Source organism: Podarcis filfolensis, assembly GCF_964270895.1.
Source record: "Podarcis filfolensis genome assembly, chromosome: 1".
In the NCBI taxonomy this organism is placed as follows: Eukaryota; Metazoa; Chordata; class Lepidosauria; order Squamata; family Lacertidae; genus Podarcis; species Podarcis filfolensis.
The window spans coordinates 12,577,841-12,598,614 of NC_139604.1; the positions used below are offsets into that span (position 1 = coordinate 12,577,841).

A 20,774-nucleotide genomic window follows, 5' to 3' on the forward strand; every position below is an offset into this window, starting at 1 on the left:
CCCCAGGGGTTTCGATTGGCTCGAATAAGCCCCGCCCACCTGTTTTTCTGGTCGGTGTGTTAATCCTGATTGTGTTATTCTATTCCTTGGCCCTAGGAGGCAACTCCTAACAGAAGTCCCTTCGCCCCCACAATAAAATCTTTTGAGTCTCTTCCCCCCCCCCCCCGCCAAAAAAAGTTAATGGGCATAAGGCTCTAGGGTTGCTATATTTCAAAAAGTGAAAATCCAGACACAAAAGCTTAACTTTTTTGGGCCAAGTTGTTGAGCTGCTTTTGCAAAATCTTTTATTTTGCAGTGCTTTCTTCTGGGGGGACACGGGTACATATACCCCTAAAGATTTTGTGAATCTTTGTACTTTTGTCCATTTACTGTATTTATTTCCCCCCGATTTGAGCTACAAAATGGTGATTTTCTTGAGTCAAAATGAAAGTCCGTACCCCTAAACATTTTTTTTAGAAAAAAAGCACTGAGTGTCGGCTATTTTTATGGATAATTGCCCAACAAGGGTTGCCGTATATCCGAATTTTGCTGGGCATTTTTTAGGCAAACCTAGATGTGGGGCAGGTTGCAGTTTTGAGAGAGATATAGAGATATTTAATCTTGCCCCTTTCAATAAATAGAGAGAGAGAGAAGAGAAAGGCAAAAAAAAAGCCATTACAAATATAATCATGATCCCTGCTCAGTTCATGGGCCCATTTGGAAAAGTTGTGTTTTGCTTCGCAAGAGGGCAATGTCAATGTGGAGCAAGGAGGCTTCTTCTATGGGCTGCATTTTGGCTGGGTGTGAGGGAGTCCTGGAGGGAGGGAAATTAAACTACAAGCTGGCCTCTGAGGTGTGTAGATGAGGCCTAAGTGTGTGGATGAGGCCTGCCATAAGGTTGTGGGACTATTACACCATTTGTCCCAATTGTTCAACCAACCCCGGCCTTGAAGACAAGAGTCTGCATACAAAGCATTTTGAAAGAACAGCTGGTATAATCCAGATGGAATTTAACAGGAAAACATGAGTTGATTAATATATATATATATATGTATTTATTTATTTTAAAAACGTTAGCTCAGGTTTGTTAAATGTGTACAATTTCACACATCAAACGGTGGCCTCCGCCCCCCCCCCAATGAAATGCTGAAATCTGAACAGCTTGGGAAATCCGTAATTCCAAGAGAAGGCACAAGCCCATGTGTCTTCAAAGACCCACCAGCAGTTTTTCAAGCCAGGAATCTGCATGGGCGCTTTGCAGCTACTGAGCAAAAGGGTTTGCGTGGATTGTAACATCTTTAACATGGACGTCATTAAGGGGGCGGAATGTCTTCTCGTTCACTGGCAGTTTCTCCAGCTCATCCAGGGTATCCAAGCCATCGATTACCCTGTTTGAGCAGGCAAGAAATGAAAAATAGCAATGAGAACCTCCCTGCACAGAAAGGCACAAACTTCAGATGAAAAATTTTCAACCTCCCGGAATGATACGTCTTCTGATATACATAAAAACTTAAGGCTGGCATGATGCAGTTCATGTGGCCGCCAGCTCGAGTATGACGACAGAAGTAAATCCTGCATTATACAATTCAATACTGTAATACTCACTTCCCAAACACGGTGTATTTCATGTCCAGGTGTGGCTGTTTGCCGTAGGTGATGAAGAACTGAGACCCATTTGTATTTGGACCATTATTTGCCATAGAAACAACTCCACGGACACTGTGCTGAGAGAGGAAGATGGAAAGTGGGAGCGGGGACCCCAAAACAAGTTTTTTTATTATTATTATAGCATTTTTATCCTGCCTTTCACCAGATCGTCTTAAAATGTAACACACTAAAATGCAATAAATTATTATTATATGCTACTACATCTCTGGGTTTGTGTTGTTTCCTTCCAAGCCAAAAAAAGGGCAACTTCCCTGTTCACATAAACGTACAGCAACAAGAAACTGTTAATGAACAAAGCAAAACATACTTTTAAGTATTCACTGTATTCATCTTCAAATTTTCTGCCCCAAATGCTATTTCCTCCTTTTCCGGAGCCTGAAAGAACAAGAGGGATGGGGGAAGTTGGGTAGATAGGTTAGCAGGATTCCTACAAATTCAGGCACCTTTTCCCCATGTCCACAACATACACATATCTCCCTTAAGTCCTTAGCAAATTGGTGATGACTAAGCAACAGGAGATGTCCTCTCTGGTTTGTGCTGCTGTTTGGAAAAAAGGCAAGAAATAACAAAAAGACTTTCTCAGCAGCATAACAGACTCATGCCATTTCTCATCTCTCAAAAACCTCACTGCAGATCAGAGAACACCCCATGTCACTCCCCCGAATTCCCCAAATATGCAAGAAGACAATAAAGCAAACATACTGCAAGGCATCTACAGGGTAGAAAGAACCAGAATTGCGAGGAGTGTATTGTACCTCCATTTCAGAAGCAACCTATTTATGACGCTATTATCTCCCTGGGTAATATCATAGAACTCAAAGGCTAAGCCTAATCCCCTAGATTTGCCCTTGTTAAGCACCTTTCAGATGATTTAGGACTTGCATAGTTATTAGGTAAAGGTAAAGGGACCCCTGACCATTAGGTCCAGTCGTAACCGACTCTGGGGTTGCGGCGCTCATCTCGCTTTACTGGCCGAGGGAGCCGGCGTACAGCTTCCGGGTCATGTGGCCAGCATGACTAAGCCGCTTCTGGCAAACCAGAGCAGCGCACGGAAACACCGTTTACCTTCCCGCTGGAGTGGTACCTATTTATCTACTTGCACTTTGACGTGCTTTGGAACTGCTAGGTGGGCAGGAGCAGGGACCGAGCAACGGGAGCTCACCCCGTGACGGGGATTCGAACCGCCGACCTTCTGATCGGCAAGGCCAAGGCTCTGTGGTTTAACCCACAGCGCCACCCGCGTCCCAATAGTAATTAGGTACAAGGGTTAAATATTACCACCAATTTCAAAGGAAACAGACATTGATCTGACTGGCTCCAATCTCTCTGTTGGCAAAGGATGATATTAACAGTGCAGCATGAAGGAACCAGGTGGATGCCATCAATATCTGAGCAGAGTCCACTGATCTAAGAAAAGTCACAGCAGATTCCACTTGCAACTGACCTTTTCTGACATATTTTGCACCTTCACTAACGAGTGCTTTCTCAATTTCCTGTTGTATAAAAGAACCAGCCATTTCACTAAGAGACTGAGCTGTGAATCAGGAGGTCGAATTGAGAATCTCCTGGTTTGCAGACTTTCAATTCAATTCTCACCACCGTGAACTTGCCACTCTTAGACCACTATTCTCCGCATCTCAAGTCTTCTTAGGTAACATGGGATATTAGAGTTGGCCTACATTATAAGATTGCTCTAATGGGGCTCTACAAACACACTATTATGATTGTGATGCACTGGATACTTTTTTTGAAATACGATCTATACAGCCTGTAGCCTTGACTGGCCTTCCTTGCATATACAGTACTGCCTTTTAAAATTCAAATTTAGTAACTATTTGTTTGAAAGAATTCAACAGCACAACAACACTTCTCATGTTGACTGATGCTTCTCTCAGTGCTCCAAGAGAATGGTTTAAGACATATCTAACTTTAAAAAAAGGAATTACCTGTTGGATCTCCAGTCTGCACCATAAATCCTTTGATATTCCGGTGAAAAATACAGCCATTGTAGTAGTTACTAGCGCAGAGTGCCAGAAAATTCTAGAAAAAGAACCAGAAGCCTAGTTAAGAAATAAACCAGCAGTAAAATGCAAAATGGTACGAGGACATAAAATTTTGTCCCCTTTGAATCACATGTTCCTTTCTTTTCCCTTTTCTTTCCAGCACTAACTGCTGTAACCTTTAAATTATTTAAACAATTATTTTTTGCCAATCTGGTGTTAGGAAATCCAGATTAAAATGTAACAAAATTTTGCTAAAAACAACTGTGTGTAAAACTTGCATAGACAAGCTGCTGGCAATGCAAAATAAACTCCTGCCTGGAAGAACCTTTCATCTAACCAGCATTCATTTTATATTAATATAGCTATAATGGAGAAAGTTCCACATAATTTGAGATTTAGACAAGGACTAAAACCTCCAGACAAATTTTATACAATTTGGCATCCCTTTGTTACATACACAGTGGAAGCATATTTTTCAAGACAACCTTGAGAAATCTGGAATGATACTTGGGAATCAAATAACATAAGTAGTCTTCCTTTATGTGTATACAACTTTTATTCTTGCTTTTTTCTTTCATTCTTTTTTTCCTTTTTATTCTTGCTTGGTTTTTCATCTTTTAATTTTCATCTGTTGTGATGAAATAACAAATTTTTACCCGAACGCCACATTCATTTATGTTGTGTTCTACTATTTGCAGCCGATGGAATGAACTGAAGACTGGCTTATCTTTATCTGGTGAAACTATTTTGAAAACAGAACATGCCTCAAAGGAAACTGGATCAGCAGGTGCAAAGGCGTCAGGGCATAGCTGTTAATTACAGCAGACTGCCTACTAAGGAATGAAGGCACCTATTCTAACAGGAAACAAGGATGATTCACTAACCCTACCTACCTTTTCATGTTCGATTGTACCTTAATGAGAATTTAATTTAACTGAATTACTGTATTTTTCACTCTATAACACGCACCCGACCATAACACGCACATAGTTTTTAGAGGAGGAAAACAAGAAAAAAAATATTCTAAACGAAACAGTGGATGTATGATTTTTGTGGTTCATGCTGTGGCCACAGACATGTGATCTGACGGTGAGCTTGGGGTAGCCCAATGCAAAAATCCTGAGGATCCATGTGGATCCGTGCTTTGTAACCACGTTTTAAGTGGGGAGGGAAGGAAAAGCACTCAAGGGACAAGGAAAACGCGTGGGGTGGGTGGAGAAGGATGCTGTTAATAACGCAGAAGAGGGGTATAAGAGGAGAAGGCTCCTCTCCTCTCCCGCTTTGCTCCTTTAAAGCAAGCAGGCTCTCTGTCCCTCTCTCCTCCCCACTCAGCGGCTCTTCTCCCGCTTTGCTGTTTCAAAGCGAGCCACGGAGGAGGGAAGGAAGGCGAACCATGGATCCTCTGCTCACGACTGCAGCAGATCCCCCCGCCATCCATAGGCATTCGCTCCATAACACGCACAGACATTTCCCCTTACTTTCTAGGAGGAAAAAAGTGAGTGTTACGGTGCAAAAAATACGGTATTTTATTCCATTTTTATCCAACCATTTCCTCCCAGGAGCTGAAGGTCGCATACATGATTCTCCCCCCACCCCATTTAATCCCTACAAAAACCCCATGGGGTAGGTTAGGCTAAGAGAGACCCAAGGTCAGTGACTGACCCAATGTCATCCGGTTACCGTATTTTTCGCTCTATAAGACACACTTTCTCCCTCCTAAAAAGTAAGGGGAAACGTGTGTGCGTCTTATGGAGCGAATGCAGGCAGGGAGGCTCTGCGAAGCGCTCCCTTTAAAGAGCCGCGTGGAGCGTGTGTGCGGCTCTTTAAAGGGAGCGCGGCTCTTGGGGGAGCCTTAGCCGCGCACAGCCTCTCTTGGGCAGGGGAATGAAGCCGCCCCTTGCCCAGGAGAGGCTGCGCACAGCTATCCCATAAGCCAGGACAGCCAGTGGGATCACTGCACAGCGATCCCGCTTGCTGTCCTAGCTTCTGGGATTCAGAATTTTCCCCCTCTTGTTTTCCTCTTCCAGAAACTAGGTGCGCCTTATGGTCTGGCGCGTCTTACAGAGCGAAAATACGGTAGCTTCATGGCTGAGTGGGGGTTTTCAACCCTGGTCTCCCAGATACTAGTCCAACACACTCAACTAACTCATCGCACCGGCTCTCAATTTGGTATATGAAATCTAAACATGGAAGGTGGCTGCTCATATTATTTAACAGACAGAGGTGGGCAACCTGTGGCCCTTTAGCCTAAATTCAGCAGCTCTTTGCAAGCCATCAGTTCAGACCACTGTAAAGAGCAATGTGTCCCGTCCCCCCCTCCTGTAGTGTGTATGGGGGCAGGGGGGGAAGGAAAGAGAGGGGGGGCATCACTTACTTCACATGCCTTGGGTGCTCTTTCACAGAATAGCTCTATTTTAATTTCTCCCACATCGGTGTGTAGGGTCACAGCCTGGGGGGGGTGAGGAAAAATTATTATTTATTCACAGCAGTCCAGGCAAACAGTAGCCAAATCAGCAATACAATTAAGCCGGGTTATCTCAGAGCAAGAGGAGCAGCACACACAAAAGTATCTTGAAATTATTTGCAGACAGCCAAAAAGTTTAATATTTATTCTTTTATTTTATTGATTGATTGATTGAATTTATATACAGTGGTACCTCGGGTTAAGTACTTAAATTGTCCCGGAGGTCAGTTCTTAACCTGAAACTGTTCTTAACCTGAAGCACCACTTTAGCTAATGGGGCCTCCTGCTGCCGCTGCGCAGCCGCTGCACGATTTCTGTTCTCATCCTGAAGCAAAGTTCTTAACCCGAGGTAATATTTCTGGGCTAGCAGAGTCTGTAACCTGAAGCGTATGTAACCTGAAGCGTATGTAACCCGAGGTACCACTGTACTGCCCTATACCTGGAGGTCTCAGTGCGGCTCACAGAACAAAGTCAAAATATAAAACCACAATATATATAATAAAAATAAAAACAACAACCCAATAACACACACCGCCTCCAAATTCTGTTTAGCTATCCTTTTGCAAGTAAAGTAATGCATTTCCACAACTAGTTAGCTTTGCCTCCACCCCGGCCCAAGTATCTGGCTCAGAATGCACACATAGAATATCAGGATGCAAACAAAACTCTCCCTTCAAACAGGCAGGTTTTCCGATTGTAGAAACTTGACCCCTCTTGCAGGAATTACAATGCAAGGAGGTATGGGCATTCAACTGGCTTCTGCAAATATGCTTCAGGAATGTTTAGGGGAAAGGCCTAAAGAACATTTGTGCTGAAGTCCTGATCAAGTCTGCAGCCCAGAGGAAAAAATAATTCAACTGAAAGGTATTTATGGAGGACGGATCCTATGCATATGACACAGGAAGTACATGCAGCTGAGTTAAAGGTCACAGTCTGGGAAGTGGGGAAGAATTAAAATCTTAAATCAAGCATGCCCATCATTAGTTTTTAGTTAAAGCTATCCAATCCAGGCTTTAGCGTCTGTTTTATATAATTATTACTGTATGGATTTTGTTCATTTGTTTCAATGTTTTTATTATGTTTTATTGCATTTTACATGTACAGTGGTGCCCCGCAAGACGAATGCCTCGCTAAACGAAAAACCCGCAAGACGAAAGGGTTTTCCGATTTTTAGCGGCTTCGCAAGACGAATTTCCCTATGGGCTTGCTTCGCAAGACAAAAGCCCATAGGGAAATCTCCGGGGACAGCGGGGAAGCGCAGCGCGCCTTCTCCTCTGTTCCCGGACCTGTCCTGAAGGCTTGCGGTGGGAGGTCCGGGAACAGAGGAGAAGGCGCGCAGCGCTTCTCCTCTGTTCCCGGGGCTTGCGGTGGGAGGAGGGTTTTTCCTCCCCACCGCCAACATTCAGAACAGCATTCTGAATGTTGGCGGTGGGGAGGAAAGCCCTCCTCCCACCGCAAGTCTTCAGGACAGGTCCGGGTTCTCCTCTGTTCCTGGAGCTGTCCTGAAGACTTGCGGTGGGAGGAGGGCTTTCCTCCCCACCGCCAACATTCAGAAGGCTGTTCTGAAGGCTGGGGGTGGGGAGAAAAGTCCTTCTCCCCCCGCCAGCCTTCAGAAGAGGTCCGGGGACAGACTGTCCCCGGACCTGGTCTGAAGGCGGTCTCCATAGGAACGCATTAATTGATTTTCAATGCATTCCTATGGGAAACCGTGCTTCGCAAGACGAAAAACTCGCAAGAAGAAAAAACTTGCGGAACGAATTAATTTCATCTTGCAAGGCACCACTGTACAGTAGACCCGCAACTTTGGCACATTTAACTTGTGTGCATTCGGCTTTATGCACTTGGTAAAACAATAAAAAATTAAAGGGAAGGTGGAAACTTTTGCAATCCCACCTGCCACTGCACCCAATGTGTTTTCACTATGTGTGATTTTGGCTTTATGCACTATCCATGGAACGTTAACCACCGTGTCAGTTGCAGGTCTACTGCATTGTAAATTGCTTTTTAATGTAAAGTGATATACAAGTCTAAGAAACTAAACCACTTTTTTAAAAAATTGAGAGGATTACCGAGATAATGTGTGAGAAGCACTTTATACTATCATTATTATTATTTATTATTATTAATAATAATTGAATCTATATGGTGCCCTATACCCGGTGTGATGGGATGTTGAGCTGCTTGTGTGTAAAGTTCCTAGTCCCTCAGTGTTTGGCTAAGACCACAAACCACTGTCTGTAACGGAGCTCCATAAGCATGGCTCCGTCAGTCGCTGGCAGAATCTGACAGTGGGCGTTTATGGAATTTCTTCCAGCATAAAAGCTCCTTAACGGAAACACGTCTTCTGGACTCTCTACGTGACAGTTTCCGGCGAGGAGTGGGTGTCCCTATAGGAGGTCCTGAAACCTCCTCGCTGTTCTCGCTGGAATTGTCTCTGAGCCCTCCTTCCGACTCACTTTCCCTTGGAGCTCTTTCTCTTCCCCTGCTGGTTCCCTCCTCCGCTGATAAGTCTCTCTCAACCTCTGGGAGCCCTTGCACCACCGGTTCTTCCGATGACAGTTCCCTGACACCCGGAAACCTCAGGGCGGTTCACAGAACAAAATCAAAATATAAAACCACAAAATATATAATCAAAATAAAAACAATTGGACTACTAAATAACTGTATTATGAAACTAAACTGGAAGATTATTTATGGAAGTCTCCAATGGTTATCTTAAAAGCAGATAGGGTACTGAAACAACCAGTCTTACCATCTTTGCTGGCCAGGAATGAAAAGCATATCAGAAGAGGCAACAGCATCTGAACCCGTCAGGATTTCACAATTCTGGGTTCCTCCAATTTTCTGGGTTCCTCCTCTCTCCTGCGGGTGAGGGGAGCACCCTGTTGCAACAGATCAATAAAAATCAAGCTTACTAGCTGCTTTGCTTCTCAATATTCTCTGGTTGGCCTCTGTTATTCTCTCTTACCAATAGGGAACCTATGTAAGGACTCTATATGGGATCTTGGATACCCCATAAGGGAAAAGGGCATTTTTTTGTTTACAACAACTGTATACACAAACACATAGCATTCTGGTTTCACCAAATCCATTGCTCTGTGCAAGCTGATCTAGGGGTGCCAACTTGAATACAATTTGGGGGGGGACCCCTTGGCCCATAAGAGTTGGCTCCTATGACCTGATCCTAAGCATGTTTACTCAGAAGTAAACACCACTGAACTGGGATGGGACTTACATCCAAAGAGCAAAGATATAACCTGATCTGAAGAATACACGCTGAGTTCAGGAGCACTTTCTCCCAGGTAAGCGAAATATCAGGGACGCAGCATCATTCATTATTATTATTATTGCTACTTTGTTTAGGTAAATTTTTGATGTTTGATGTTTTAGCATGTTTTTAATATTCTGTTGGGAGCCGCCCAGAGTGGCAGATGGGCGGGGTAAGAAGAAGAAGAAGGCGGCCAGTGAAAATCAAGGCTGCTACTGCAGCTACGAACTCTTGTTTTTATTGTTTATTGTTGCAGAAATACGTTTTGATCAACCCGCTTCATCTCCACCCCGCCCCCCGCTGCAAATGAACAGATCCTGCACTGCAAAGGGTCGGGCTCTGATTCTGCGCCGCTCACCGCTTACCTAAGAAGGGACGGCAACCTGGGCGCCGCTTTGCTCCTCGTGGGACCCGGGCAGGAAGTAGCGCTTCCCCGAGCCTGGGAGCCCGCCGGGAGGGCAGGAGGCGGCGCCGGATTTGGGCCGCGGAGCGAAGGAGGAGCCGCGCAGAGTCAGGCCTGGGTGGGCTCCGGTTTATCCTGATCCTCGTTCTGCACGTTCTGTAAGTACCAAGAAAAATGCATGCAAAAAAATGCATGCAGGGCTTGGGTTTTAAAAAATTATTATCGTCTCTTTGCACAGAATAACATCCGTCTCCCTGCCCTCTTCCTGCTCACCTCTTTATTCGCTCCGCCACACTTTCACTTTTGGGGCGTTCATATTAAAGCATATTCTCTTACCCCTGAAATACTTAATAGAAGGATTCTTGTGCTTCTTGTCCTTTCGATTTTTGGCCCACTAGGTTATTCTAACTGGAATGGAGGTGGGGTTTTTTGGTAACGTGTGGGGCTATTATTGGACACTAGGGAGGCTGCTTTTCTAAATTCACTTCTGTGAGAGTAGGTCTCTTAAGATCTTGCTTTATCTTGAGCTCCCCCCCACCTTTATTTATTGGGTTTTCACAAAATTAAAAAAAACACAAACAAATAAACAGACAAACATAAATCATAACCTTATTAAAATTAATCTTAACATTGTTAAGTGACTTCCTCGTATCCCCATGGTTGCATTTCAATGAATATCATTTTAACGGTTTGCCAAATCAAAGTTCTTAAAACCTTAACTTAATCACTTAACATCAGTCATTCTTCCCAATTCAGCATTAAACATAATAATTCCTCGCTTTCCCCCCTTAGAGGGTTTTTTCTTTTAAAAGAGTAGCCCCGATAATTTCCACTGTGATGAGCTTTTTACATCTATCTATGAGTTTTTACATCCCAGTAGTGATGTATGGAAGTGAGAGCTGGACCATAAAGAAGGCTGATCGCCGAAGAATTGATGCTTTTGAATTCTGGTGCTGGAGGAGACTCTTTAGAGTCCCATGGACTGCAAGAAGATCAAACCTATCCATTCTGAAGGAAATCAGCACTGAGTGCTCACTGGGAGGACAGATCCTGAAGCTGAGGCTCCAATACTCTGGCCATGTCATGAGAAGAGAAGACTCCCTAGAAAAGACCTTGATGTTGGGAAAAATTGAGGGCACAAGGAGAAGGGGACGACAGAGGACAAGATGGTTGGACAGTGTTCTCGAAGCCACAAACATGAGTCTGACCAAACTACGGGAGGCAGTGGAAGACAGGAGTGCCTGGCGTGCTCTGGTCCGTGGGGTCACAAAGAGTCGGACACGACTAAACAACAACAACAATGAGTTTTTAAAACCAGCTGTTCAAAAAAAGTGTGGATTGAGAATAAATGGGGAGAAGATTTATTTGCAGTGGAGGGGACATTTCTCTCCCCCACCAAGAAAAAGCTGGGGAGACTTCGGCTATTACCACATTGTTAGAGAAATGAAAGTTTGGATAAGGCCAGTAATTGTGTTGTTTGCAGCTACAGTGTAAATTCCTTGGATGGAAGTTGGTGCAGTGCTTTTTTATTTTTATTTTTATTTTGCTCTTCAAAATGTAGTACACAGTAGTGCTCAAGCTCAGCTATAGCACTGCAAAGAGGCGCACAATTTTTTCATCCCCATGGTTAATCCTGTGAACAGTGGTTCTGAACCTTTTTTGTCAAAACACTTCACTTTGGACAAAATTTTGGTGGAATCCTTGCTGCTAAAATCCTGACCATGGTTAGGCAGTTGACTCATTACAGATGTAACATTCCCAGAGAAGATGTTATGATTGGAAAACTTCCTGCGAAGTTTATTTGTCATTCATTTTCAGTTCTGCATTAAACAAGAGTTGTTTTAAATTCTTAAGGGGTGTATTTCTTTAATATTCTATTGCATCTTACCCTACCCAGATGTTTAGGAAGGTTGTAGGAGTTTTGTTTTAGTCTTATTCTACTGCGGGCTTAATTTTCTGCATGTTTCAGATTACGGTTGTACATTTTTTTAGTGATCATTTTATTGTTTTATCTTTTATTGTAAACCAGGGGTCAGCAAGGTTTACCTTGCCTGGGCCGGTTCACTACAGCAGAGATAACTCTGTGGGCCGGATTGTGTGAGCGTGTGCGCCCGCGATTTCCAGCGTCTGTGTCTGTGCAGACATGATTTTTGGCGCATTCGCATGGTGCTGCAGAAGCGATTCCCCCGCTCAGTGCCAGTTTAGCGCAGCACATGGGGACTCGCCAAGTGGGCGACTCGGTTCAAGGGCGACTCGTGGGCCAGTTAAACAACCCCCGGCCCATGGGCCTTAGGTTGCCTAAAGGTAAAGGTAAAGGGACCCCTGACCATTAGGTCCAGTTGTGACCGACTGGGGTTGCGGCGCTCATCTCGCTTTATTGGCCGAGGGAGCCAGCATACAGCCCCCGGGTCATGTGACCAGCATGACTAAGCCGCTTCTGGCAAACCAGAGCAGTGCCCAGAAACGCCGTTTACCTTCCCACTGGAGCGGTACCTATTTATCTACTTGCACTTTGACGTGCTTTCAAACTGCTAGGCAGGAGCAGGGACCGAGCAACCGGAGCTCACCCCGTCGCAGGGATTCGAACCGCCGACCTTCTGATCAGCAAGCCCTAGGCTCTGTGGTTTAGACCACAGCGCCACCCGCGTCCCTCCTTAGGTTGCCTACCCCGTTGTAAACATCTCTGAGGTTTTTCTACACTTGGTATATAAATTTTATGAAATAAAATAAATATTGATCGACCTACTGATTTTTTCTTCTTCCTTACCTTCCAGGTTCTTTAGGAACCTGTATGCAACTGAATCGGATTCCGAGGCAGTTCTTGCACATACGGTCTTTGATCAATTTGACTGTGCGATCCTTCATGGATCTGAAAGTTCTCGTTTCTTCCCTTAATGATTTTGCTTCGCTCTCTCTGGCCGAAAGTTGGGACAATGTGGGGCTCCTGGTTGAGCCAAGCCCTCCTCATTCTGTCCGCACCCTCTTCTTGACCAATGACCTCACAGAGGAAGTGATGGAAGAAGCCCTGCAGAAAAAGGCCGATCTCATTCTCTCTTACCACCCACCTATTTTCCAACCACTGAAACGCGTAACATGGAAAACGTGGAAGGAACGTCTTGTGATCCGAGCCTTGGAGAACCGAATTGGCATTTATTCTCCACATACCGCGTATGACGCTGTACCTCATGGAGTCAATAACTGGCTTGCAAAAGGACTTGGTGAGACATTACTGTTTTTAAATATAAAATGAATGTCAAAAGTTATATATTGGGATGGGCCATGCATGAAGAAAACCAACCATAACATATCAGCACTTTTTAAAAAAACAACAACACTTATGTTCCTCCTAACATTTAATGTTGATATTTTCTGCTCTTGAAAAGTGCTGCACAGACACCAAGCTCAATGGCTTGCAGAAGGATGGCTGTGTCAGTGAATGTAGAAGCTGTCCTATTATACTGAAGCAGTGCAGATGTGAATTCACGGCCAATCTCTTCACCATGCTTAAGTGCTTAGGAATGGACTGTGGGCTCACACTCACACACTTATTCCTGACTTGTGGCACAAGTTTCATCAATTCAGCCTATTTTCTACTTTTGACTTGTTTGTGGAATCAGCAAGGTCTGCATTCCAGTTCACCAGCTGAATCTGGATTGCATTTGCCGTTCATCTTCTGAAAAAATCTGACCCGGCTTTTTTATATCAACGTAGTCTGATGACATCTAAATGTAGTCATTGCAGTCACACGGCTGCAGTCTCGGTCCGAGCCTAGGCTAGGAGGCAATCAAGGATCTTCACATGTTCCACCCTGAGTTCCTCGGAATAAGGGAAAGATATAATTATAAATAAACGCTGCCATGGAATCACTGCATAGGAGGAGAGAGGTCTAACACCGACATAAATGGTGACTAGGGCTTTATGAAATGAACAGACTTTCTAAAGCAGTGCAGAACATTGTCTTTCTGTACATTCAATTTGCTGACAGATTTCCTAGAGAAGCCTTCCCAACCTCTTGCCCTCTAGATGTTGAACTTGAGCTCCCGTCGTGTGTCCAGTGGCCATGCTGGCTGAAGCTGATGGGTGCTTGGAGACCTGGCTAAAATCTTATGATATCTACCATACTTTCAGAAAATACGTCATCTGGTTGCAAGGAAGATAGAACTTTGCCTTGTGTGTTGTTGAAATCCTTTAACGTGCTATTTTCCTTTTTCCTCAGGTGCCTGCAGCTCTGCTCCCTTGCAGCCTGCAACAGCTTCCAGTTACCCCACAGGGGGGTCTTTCCGTGTTGAGTTTACCGCTTGCCCGGATGACAACCTAGACACAATTTTGTCCAGTTTGCGTGGGGTGCCAGAGGTGTCGCTTATCACAACTGTTCCCGCCAGGTAATGTTGAAGGCTACCCAAGGTGTTTCACTCTAAACAGAAACCAACAATTCTGGCGGGTGGCCTTGCTGGCCCAGTCAGAAATTGTGATTTGCCAACCCCTTTTTCTGCAGACAAGCCGATTCCCTAGATAATCTAATCCAAAAGCGACTAGAGTATGAATAAGACCAGGCGCTGTTTTTCCAGGAAAGGGCTCAGCTGGAGGAGCAAATTGTGGAATGATGTGTTAAGAATCTTGGTTTGGTGTTAATGACTTTCAACGAATGTTTGGTATATTGGTTTACATTTAGAAAGTAACTTGCCCTGGGATTGCTGTGTGGTGAAAAGCAGGATAGAAATTTAATGTATGAATTAAATAAGATAATGTTGGTAGGAGCCATTTCTGGCTACTTTGAGCGCCCAGGAGCAGGGCTATATCCAGAAAACCCCAAACCTTCAGAGGGAAGGTAACTCTTTCCAGATCATGCGAAATACCTCCTAAGATCACTAGATCCTCTAGTCCCCAGTATGTCCATCTTAACTGGATAAAGCTTCCGTTTCTTCATCCTCATCCAATCCATAACTGCCACCAGACACTACAACAGAATTTCTACTGTAACCCCCAATATCATATTATGGGAGATGAGTGAGCATTGTGGATATCGCGAGAGCCAGTGTGGTGTAGTGGTTAAGAACGGTAGACTCGTAATCTGGTGAACCGGGTTCGATTCCCCACTCCTCCACATGCAGCTGCTGGGTGACCTTGGGCTAGTCACACTTCTCTGAAGTCTGCAGATATTGTTGGACCCCAACTCTCATCAGTCCCAACTAGGAGCCAGTAATGAGGGATGACGGCAGAGAGTCCATCAACGTCTGGAGGGCCAAAGACCATGGATGGGGTAGAGAAGCAGCAGGAGCTTCTGAGCCTACTTTCAAGAGAGCATTGGAGTTAATGTTATTCACCCAAAGCATAATTAGTAGATCACAACTGATTTTTTTTTTAAAAAAAAGAATATTAAAAAGTTACAATTTTCCCAAGGGTTGAAGGGGAAGAGCAGACACGAGTCGGTGTGAACTGCACCCAGCAAGCCCTGCTGCACGTGGTGGCCTTGCTCTCCCAGAACAGTCTCCTGTATCAAAAGACTGAAATCGTAACATTACAGAAGGTAAGTCACACGTGTGCATGGAAACAGAGAATTCCAAGAATTGGAAGGCATCGCGAGGATCATCTAAAGGTAAAGGGCCCCTGACAGTTAAGTCCAGTGGTGAACGACTCTGGGGTTGCGGCGCTCACCTCGCTTTACTGGCCGAGGGAGCCGGCGTTTGTCCACAGACAGTTTTCCCAGGTCATGTGGCCAGCTTGACTAAGCCGCTTCTGGCAAAACCAGAGCAGCGCACGGAAACCCTGTTTACCTTCCCGCCGGAGTGGTACCTATTTATCTACTTGTACTTTGCTGTGCTTTCAAACTGCTAGGTGGGACCGAGCAATGGGAGCTCACCTCGTCATCACGGGGATTCGAACCACTGACCTTCCGATCGGCAAGCCCTAGGCTCTGTGATTTAGACCACAGCGCCACCCACGTCCCCGAGGATCATCTAGCCCTGCAGAAATATGCAGCTGCCTCATACAGGGATCGAACTTGCTACCTTGGCATTAGCAGCACCATGCTTTAAGCAACTGAGCCATCCAGGCTTGCTTTGAGGAAGGGGTCTGGCCTGAGGCTGCAAAATATACCGTGCTCTGATGGAAGAGTAGAAGACTTCTATCTTAGGAAGGAGGTGGAATGAATGGGCCAGCCACCTCAATGAGCTTAAAAGAGCCCCTCCCCTTCTCTATCAATAACCCTTGATGCACAGCTTGTCTGTCCATATCTTTGTTGTTTAGTCGTTTAGTCATGTCCGACTCTTCGTGACCCCATGGACCAGAGCACGCCAGGCACTTCTGTCTTCCACTGCCTCCCGCAGTTTGGTCAAACTCATGCTGGTAGCTTCGAGAACACTGTCCAACCATCTTGTCCTCTGTCGTCCCCTTCCCCTTGTGCCCTCAATCTTTCCCAACATCAGGGTCTTTTCCAGGGAGTCTTCTCTTCTCATGAGGTGGCCAAAGTACTGGAGCCTCAGCTTCAGGATCTCTCCTTCCAGTGAGCACTCAGGGCTGATTTCCTTAAGAATGGATAGGTTTGATCTTCTTGCAGTCCATGGGACTCTCAAGAGTCTCCTCCAGCACCATAATTCAAAAGCACTGCCCATATCTACTTAACGTTATATTGCAAGTGTGGGGAACTTTGGGACTGCTGAACTACAACTGTGAGCAGCCCCAGCAAGCATGGACCGTGACCAGGAATGATGGGAGTTGTAGTTCAGCAGCATCTGAAGCTCTGTTATATTGGATGTGTGTCTCACACACCTTTTTGAAGCCTCTGGATAACTGTTTCCCTGCACTGTTAGCTTGATTCTGTTTGGAGGGTTGCTGTGCCCTGCCTCTAGGATAAGCTTAAGAAGCCAAGAGAGGTCTTTCCTGGGTGTGAGAGAGAAGATTGGGAACTGACGGAGATGGGTAGAGGGCAAGATTTCAAACGCTTATTTTATGCGGCAAATGTTACCGTATTTTTCGCTCTACAGAACGCACTGGACCATAGGACACACCTTGTTTTAGAGGGGGAGAACAAGAAAAAAAATCTCCCCCTCTCTGCTCAGCGCCCCTTCAGCGAAGCGGCAGGAGAAACGGAGCCCCTTCCATTTCTCCTCCCGCTTGGCTGAAGGGGCACTGCGCAGCTCTCCCTCTCTGCTGAAGCACACAGATTTCCCCTTAATTTTTGGAGAGGAAATGTAATCTCTTTTTTTTCTTTTTAATTTTTTTATTAAATTTCCCAACATACATTTATAGTATCCAATCTAAATTTATCACATATTTTCTCTTTAAGACTTCCTTCAACCTCTCTGACAATCATCCATTATTCAAATTTTTAAATACGCATTTCCTAATTTTATATTGCATTTTATAAACCTTCACACACTTAGTTTTCATCAATACGATAGTCCTCTATCATTTACAGAACTTCTTGAAATCCCACTAGCGTTATTTGCTCATCACATACACATTTCAGAGGAAATGTAATCTCATGAAAGATATAATGTGGTGTTCCAGATCTGAATGCAACTGCTGTTTCCTGGCAGTGCTTCCCACTAGGTTAGTTGCTGGTAGGGTGGGGCGTAGGATGAGCTGCTGCAATGACAGAAAAGGTGACTAGGAAGTTGTGGCTGCATTCACTATTTGAAGACAGTTTGGGATCCATTTGTGTCCTGAGACTCCAGTTACAGCCCGTTCCTGTGCATTTTTGCTGAAGCCCATGGGGCCTGCTTCCAGGTAGGAATGCAAAGGCTCTCAAGTCTTTCTGTTGGCACATCAAAAATTAAAATAACTCATAACTTTTTCATATCGAAAAATCAGAACTCCTATTAAACAAGTTCCGTTTCAAATACTGAAATACTAAATAAGATGGATAACAATGTGTAATAGAAAAAGAAGTATGAAATTAGGTTAAAGGTATGTGAAAGAAAGTAATAGAAGTGGAAAGAAATTGCAATTGAGTAGATTGGAAGTCTAACACAAAGTTGGGGTGAGGGTGGTGGATGGTGATGGGAAAAGGAATTATCTGTGGGATTGAGTGTAGGTATGTTTGAACACTTTTAAGGATTGTATGAAATGTATGTTTGTATATTTGTAATATATGTGTATTAATGCTGAATTATTTTAACAATAAAAACTTTTCCCAAAAAAAATATATTAAAATAACTTATTAGAAAGAATAACAAATTACGTGAAATAGTCCAGGGGTTCCCAAACTGGTCTTCTGCAGTGTTTTTGTGGATCGGTGGTTGAAGATGGGAGGTGGCACATCCACTGCATTACATATTCGTATTGTTTTATTGCTTATATTGTATTTGGTATTATTGCAATTTGCATTGTATGGCATTCCAAGTAATACGAAACGCAATGTATATAAAAAGGAAAGGAGCAATAAAATTGCAATTATAAGTCCCAGAAGTGCATTTACAATGGTTAAAACAGGCAGAAGAACCAGGAAGCAGCCTGCCGACTTTCAGTGGCCCATGAGGGGGAAACGTTTTGGAACAACTGATACAGTACAGTCCTTTAAGAGTATCACATGTCTTTGGAAACGTGCTTGTATTTAGGGAAACTGTCACTTGTTGAAGTGGGCCGAGATGTGTGTAAGCCCTTCTAAAAGAACTCTTTAATTTTTGCTTCTCCTCAGCCTCTTCTTGAAGATACTGGCATGGGACGCTTGTGTGCACTGAAGGAGCCAGCTTCTATTTCCGTCTTGGTTGAACGAGTGAAAAGCCACTTAAGACTGTCTCATATTCGCCTAGCCCTTGGAGCTGGAAAATCATTGGGTATGGTACTTTTATTTCCTCATATGAAAAAACACTGGGCCACAGACATGCATTACTTACTTCCTGTAAATGGTCTGTTGTTCTGTATATAACAGGAGAATGTCCACTCGCTGCAGCAAAGAGAGCCAGTTAATTCTGAAGTGACTGTTTTTCTTCCTACTGTTAAACGGGGGCAGCCCATGTATCCTGGCCATGTAAGCAGCCTTCAGATCCTTGAAGGAAAGGCAGGTTATAAATATTATAAAACACTGCTTGAATGCCAGTCTTGGCCATACACAATCTTAATGGGGCTTACGTCCAACTAAATGTCTTTGAGTTCAGTGGGATTTCCTATCTAGTAAGTGTGTTTAGAATTGCAGAAGTAAAAGTGACTAAAGCAAGTTCAGACAGTCTATAATTGGACCAGCTGGAACTCCTGGAAGTGGTTTAAAAACATAAACACAAAGAGAGAGATCAAAACAAATGTCTTCTGAACAGAACATCTTTCTGAGGGTAGGTAGTTCCGTTTCACAATGGGGAACATGGAACTATTGAAGCGGTGAAGCTCACTACGATTTGTGGAGGACTTAACTTGGTCTTATAGCATTATATGAATCTGGGATACAGGCTTTGACCGCTTGCCCACCTGGGCTGTGTGTTATCTTCCTGGCAACAGCTCCTTATGGTCTTCGGCTGCTGGAGGTTTTTCAGGGTATTGCGACCTGGGTTTACTTACGCTGGAGTTTGGTTGTGGGAACTGAACATGAGGCTTCCTGTAGGCAAAATGTATTCTTCTGCTAAGTTATAGCCTCCTCCTGTAGAAAACTTTGGAAACTGCATAATGCTCCTTGGCACAAGGATGGGGAACCTGCTGCCCTCTGGACCGATGTTGTTGGACCTCAACTCTCATCAGATCCTTGGGAGAGCCACAGGTTCCCCAGCCTCCCTGAGAGGACCGACGGCGTAACAATGGGGTTTTACCATTTTGTAGAATCCCAGGTGAAGGCGGTTGCCCTTTGCGCCGGCTCAGGAAGTAGTGTTCTGAAAGGCACAGAAAGTGATCTCTACCTCACAGGTAAGAACCTCTCAATAATAATGTATGAAAGCAGTCGATTCAACGAACCTGTTTGGTTGCCTAGGAATCGAGGTAGGGAAGACACTGGGTTTAACGGTTAAACCAAAGGGGCAGAGTGAAGAGCAGCAAGTATAACACACATGGAAATCTCGTGTCGCAGCTTTAATTAAGTCTTGGGGAGAAGGGAAAAGGTGAGATGCAGGAAACAGGCACAAAAGAAAGATGGCGGATTGGGTGGGGATGCAAGAGCCATGCACAGCCTTCAGTTCCCTGCAATGCATCCTTGTGGTTGTATGGGAAATTGGAAAATGAAGCTTTTTGGTACCTATAGGGCCTCTTCCTCGGCACTGAACTTGCCTGAATTGAGCCCAGATCGATCTTTCTTGAAACCTGTTCACATCACTGCATTTTTTAAAAGTATGCATTGTACTCTGCTTTTCAGCCAATGCCTGTAAGATCACTAACCAACACGGCCATTGGCTCTTTTCTGTCTCAATTACAAGCGAAGTGCCCAAGTCCTAATCAATAACCAGTATCTTAATTATATTGGTAGGAGAGATGTCCCACCATGACGTCCTGGATGCTGTTTCCAAAGGGATCAGCGTGATCTTGTGCGAGCACAGCAACACTGAGCGAGGCTTTCTGCTGGAGCTGCAAAAAGAGCTGGCTGTGCACCTTCAGAACAAGATCTGTATCGTAGTTTCTGAGAGAGACAGAGACCCCCTTCAAGTGGTATAGCAAAAGTGTGAGGTCCAGAACATCAGACTGTATTTAACATACAAAAATATAAAATGGGAGAGGCTCTGGTTAAAAGCACAATATGGTTTTCAAAGTGCTAGGGATAACCTGCCTGGAAATAAATGGCTGACTGACAATCTGTTTGCAAAATGTGACTTTCTTTATCACAACTGAGAACTATGTGCCCTGCTATTTAATTTGTATTCCACATAATCAAATGCTTTGCATTTTTGGGCAGCTGATACTGTTATCTCATCTTACTGCATTTTACCTTGTGAGGTAGGCAGTTCTCAAGGGGAGCAGAGCTCTCTCTAAGGCGGGGTGCGATCAGTCAGGCAAAAGACTAAGCACTGGGAAGGTGAGAGAAGAATTTCCACAGCAATTCCTCCTGGGTGATGTGAAGCTTCCCTCCATAGTAAG

The 20,774-nt window shown here is 44.4% G+C and overlaps 2 protein-coding genes across 4 annotated transcripts; one reads left to right on the forward strand and one right to left on the reverse strand.

Annotated features, from left to right (window-relative positions):
* Positions 1 to 1,019: 1,019 nt before the first annotated feature.
* On the reverse strand, positions 1,020 to 9,857 carry PPIL3 (peptidylprolyl isomerase like 3). The gene is made up of 7 exons (XM_083573343.1): positions 9,748 to 9,857; positions 8,867 to 8,940; positions 6,025 to 6,099; positions 3,594 to 3,687; positions 1,955 to 2,022; positions 1,585 to 1,703; positions 1,020 to 1,367 (listed from the first exon to the last, which is right to left on the reverse strand). Exons 2-7 carry the CDS (start codon positions 8,867 to 8,869, stop codon positions 1,241 to 1,243), a joined length of 486 nt encoding a protein of 161 aa, XP_083429469.1. The 5' UTR covers positions 8,870 to 8,940; positions 9,748 to 9,857; the 3' UTR covers positions 1,020 to 1,240.
* NIF3L1 (NGG1 interacting factor 3 like 1) lies at positions 9,817 to 20,491 on the forward strand. 3 transcript variants are annotated; one of them, XM_083571672.1, is made up of 8 exons: positions 9,838 to 9,943; positions 11,815 to 11,890; positions 12,560 to 13,003; positions 14,002 to 14,167; positions 15,186 to 15,312; positions 18,424 to 18,562; positions 19,533 to 19,616; positions 20,170 to 20,491. In XM_083571672.1, exons 3-8 carry the CDS (start codon positions 12,577 to 12,579, stop codon positions 20,352 to 20,354), a joined length of 1,128 nt encoding a protein of 375 aa, XP_083427798.1. In that variant the 5' UTR covers positions 9,838 to 9,943; positions 11,815 to 11,890; positions 12,560 to 12,576; the 3' UTR covers positions 20,355 to 20,491. The 3 variants fall into 3 exon arrangements, with proteins under 3 accessions (XP_083427797.1, XP_083427798.1, XP_083427799.1); XM_083571671.1 differs by lacking the exon at positions 11,815 to 11,890 and having other exon boundaries at positions 9,817 to 9,943; XM_083571673.1 differs by lacking the exon at positions 11,815 to 11,890 and having other exon boundaries at positions 9,840 to 9,934.
* Positions 20,492 to 20,774: the final 283 nt, after the last annotated feature.

Excerpts from the sequence above, each read along its gene's own strand:
- PPIL3 (XM_083573343.1), bottom strand. Across the intron at positions 3,688-6,024 it reads GAGCACCCAAGGCATGTGAA|AATTTTCTGGCACTCTGCGC; the intron begins GTAAGTGATGCC and ends TTCTTTTTCTAG. Across the intron at positions 1,368-1,584 it reads AAATACACCGTGTTTGGGAA|GGTAATCGATGGCTTGGATA; the intron begins GTGAGTATTACA and ends CTGCTCAAACAG.
- NIF3L1 (XM_083571671.1), top strand. The coding sequence starts at position 12,577 with ATGCAACTGAATCGGATTCCGAGGCAGTTCTTGCACATACGGTCTTTG. Across the intron at positions 14,168-15,185 it reads ATCACAACTGTTCCCGCCAG|GGTTGAAGGGGAAGAGCAGA; the intron begins GTAATGTTGAAG and ends AATTTTCCCAAG. Across the intron at positions 18,563-19,532 it reads TGGAGCTGGAAAATCATTGG|AATCCCAGGTGAAGGCGGTT; the intron begins GTATGGTACTTT and ends ACCATTTTGTAG.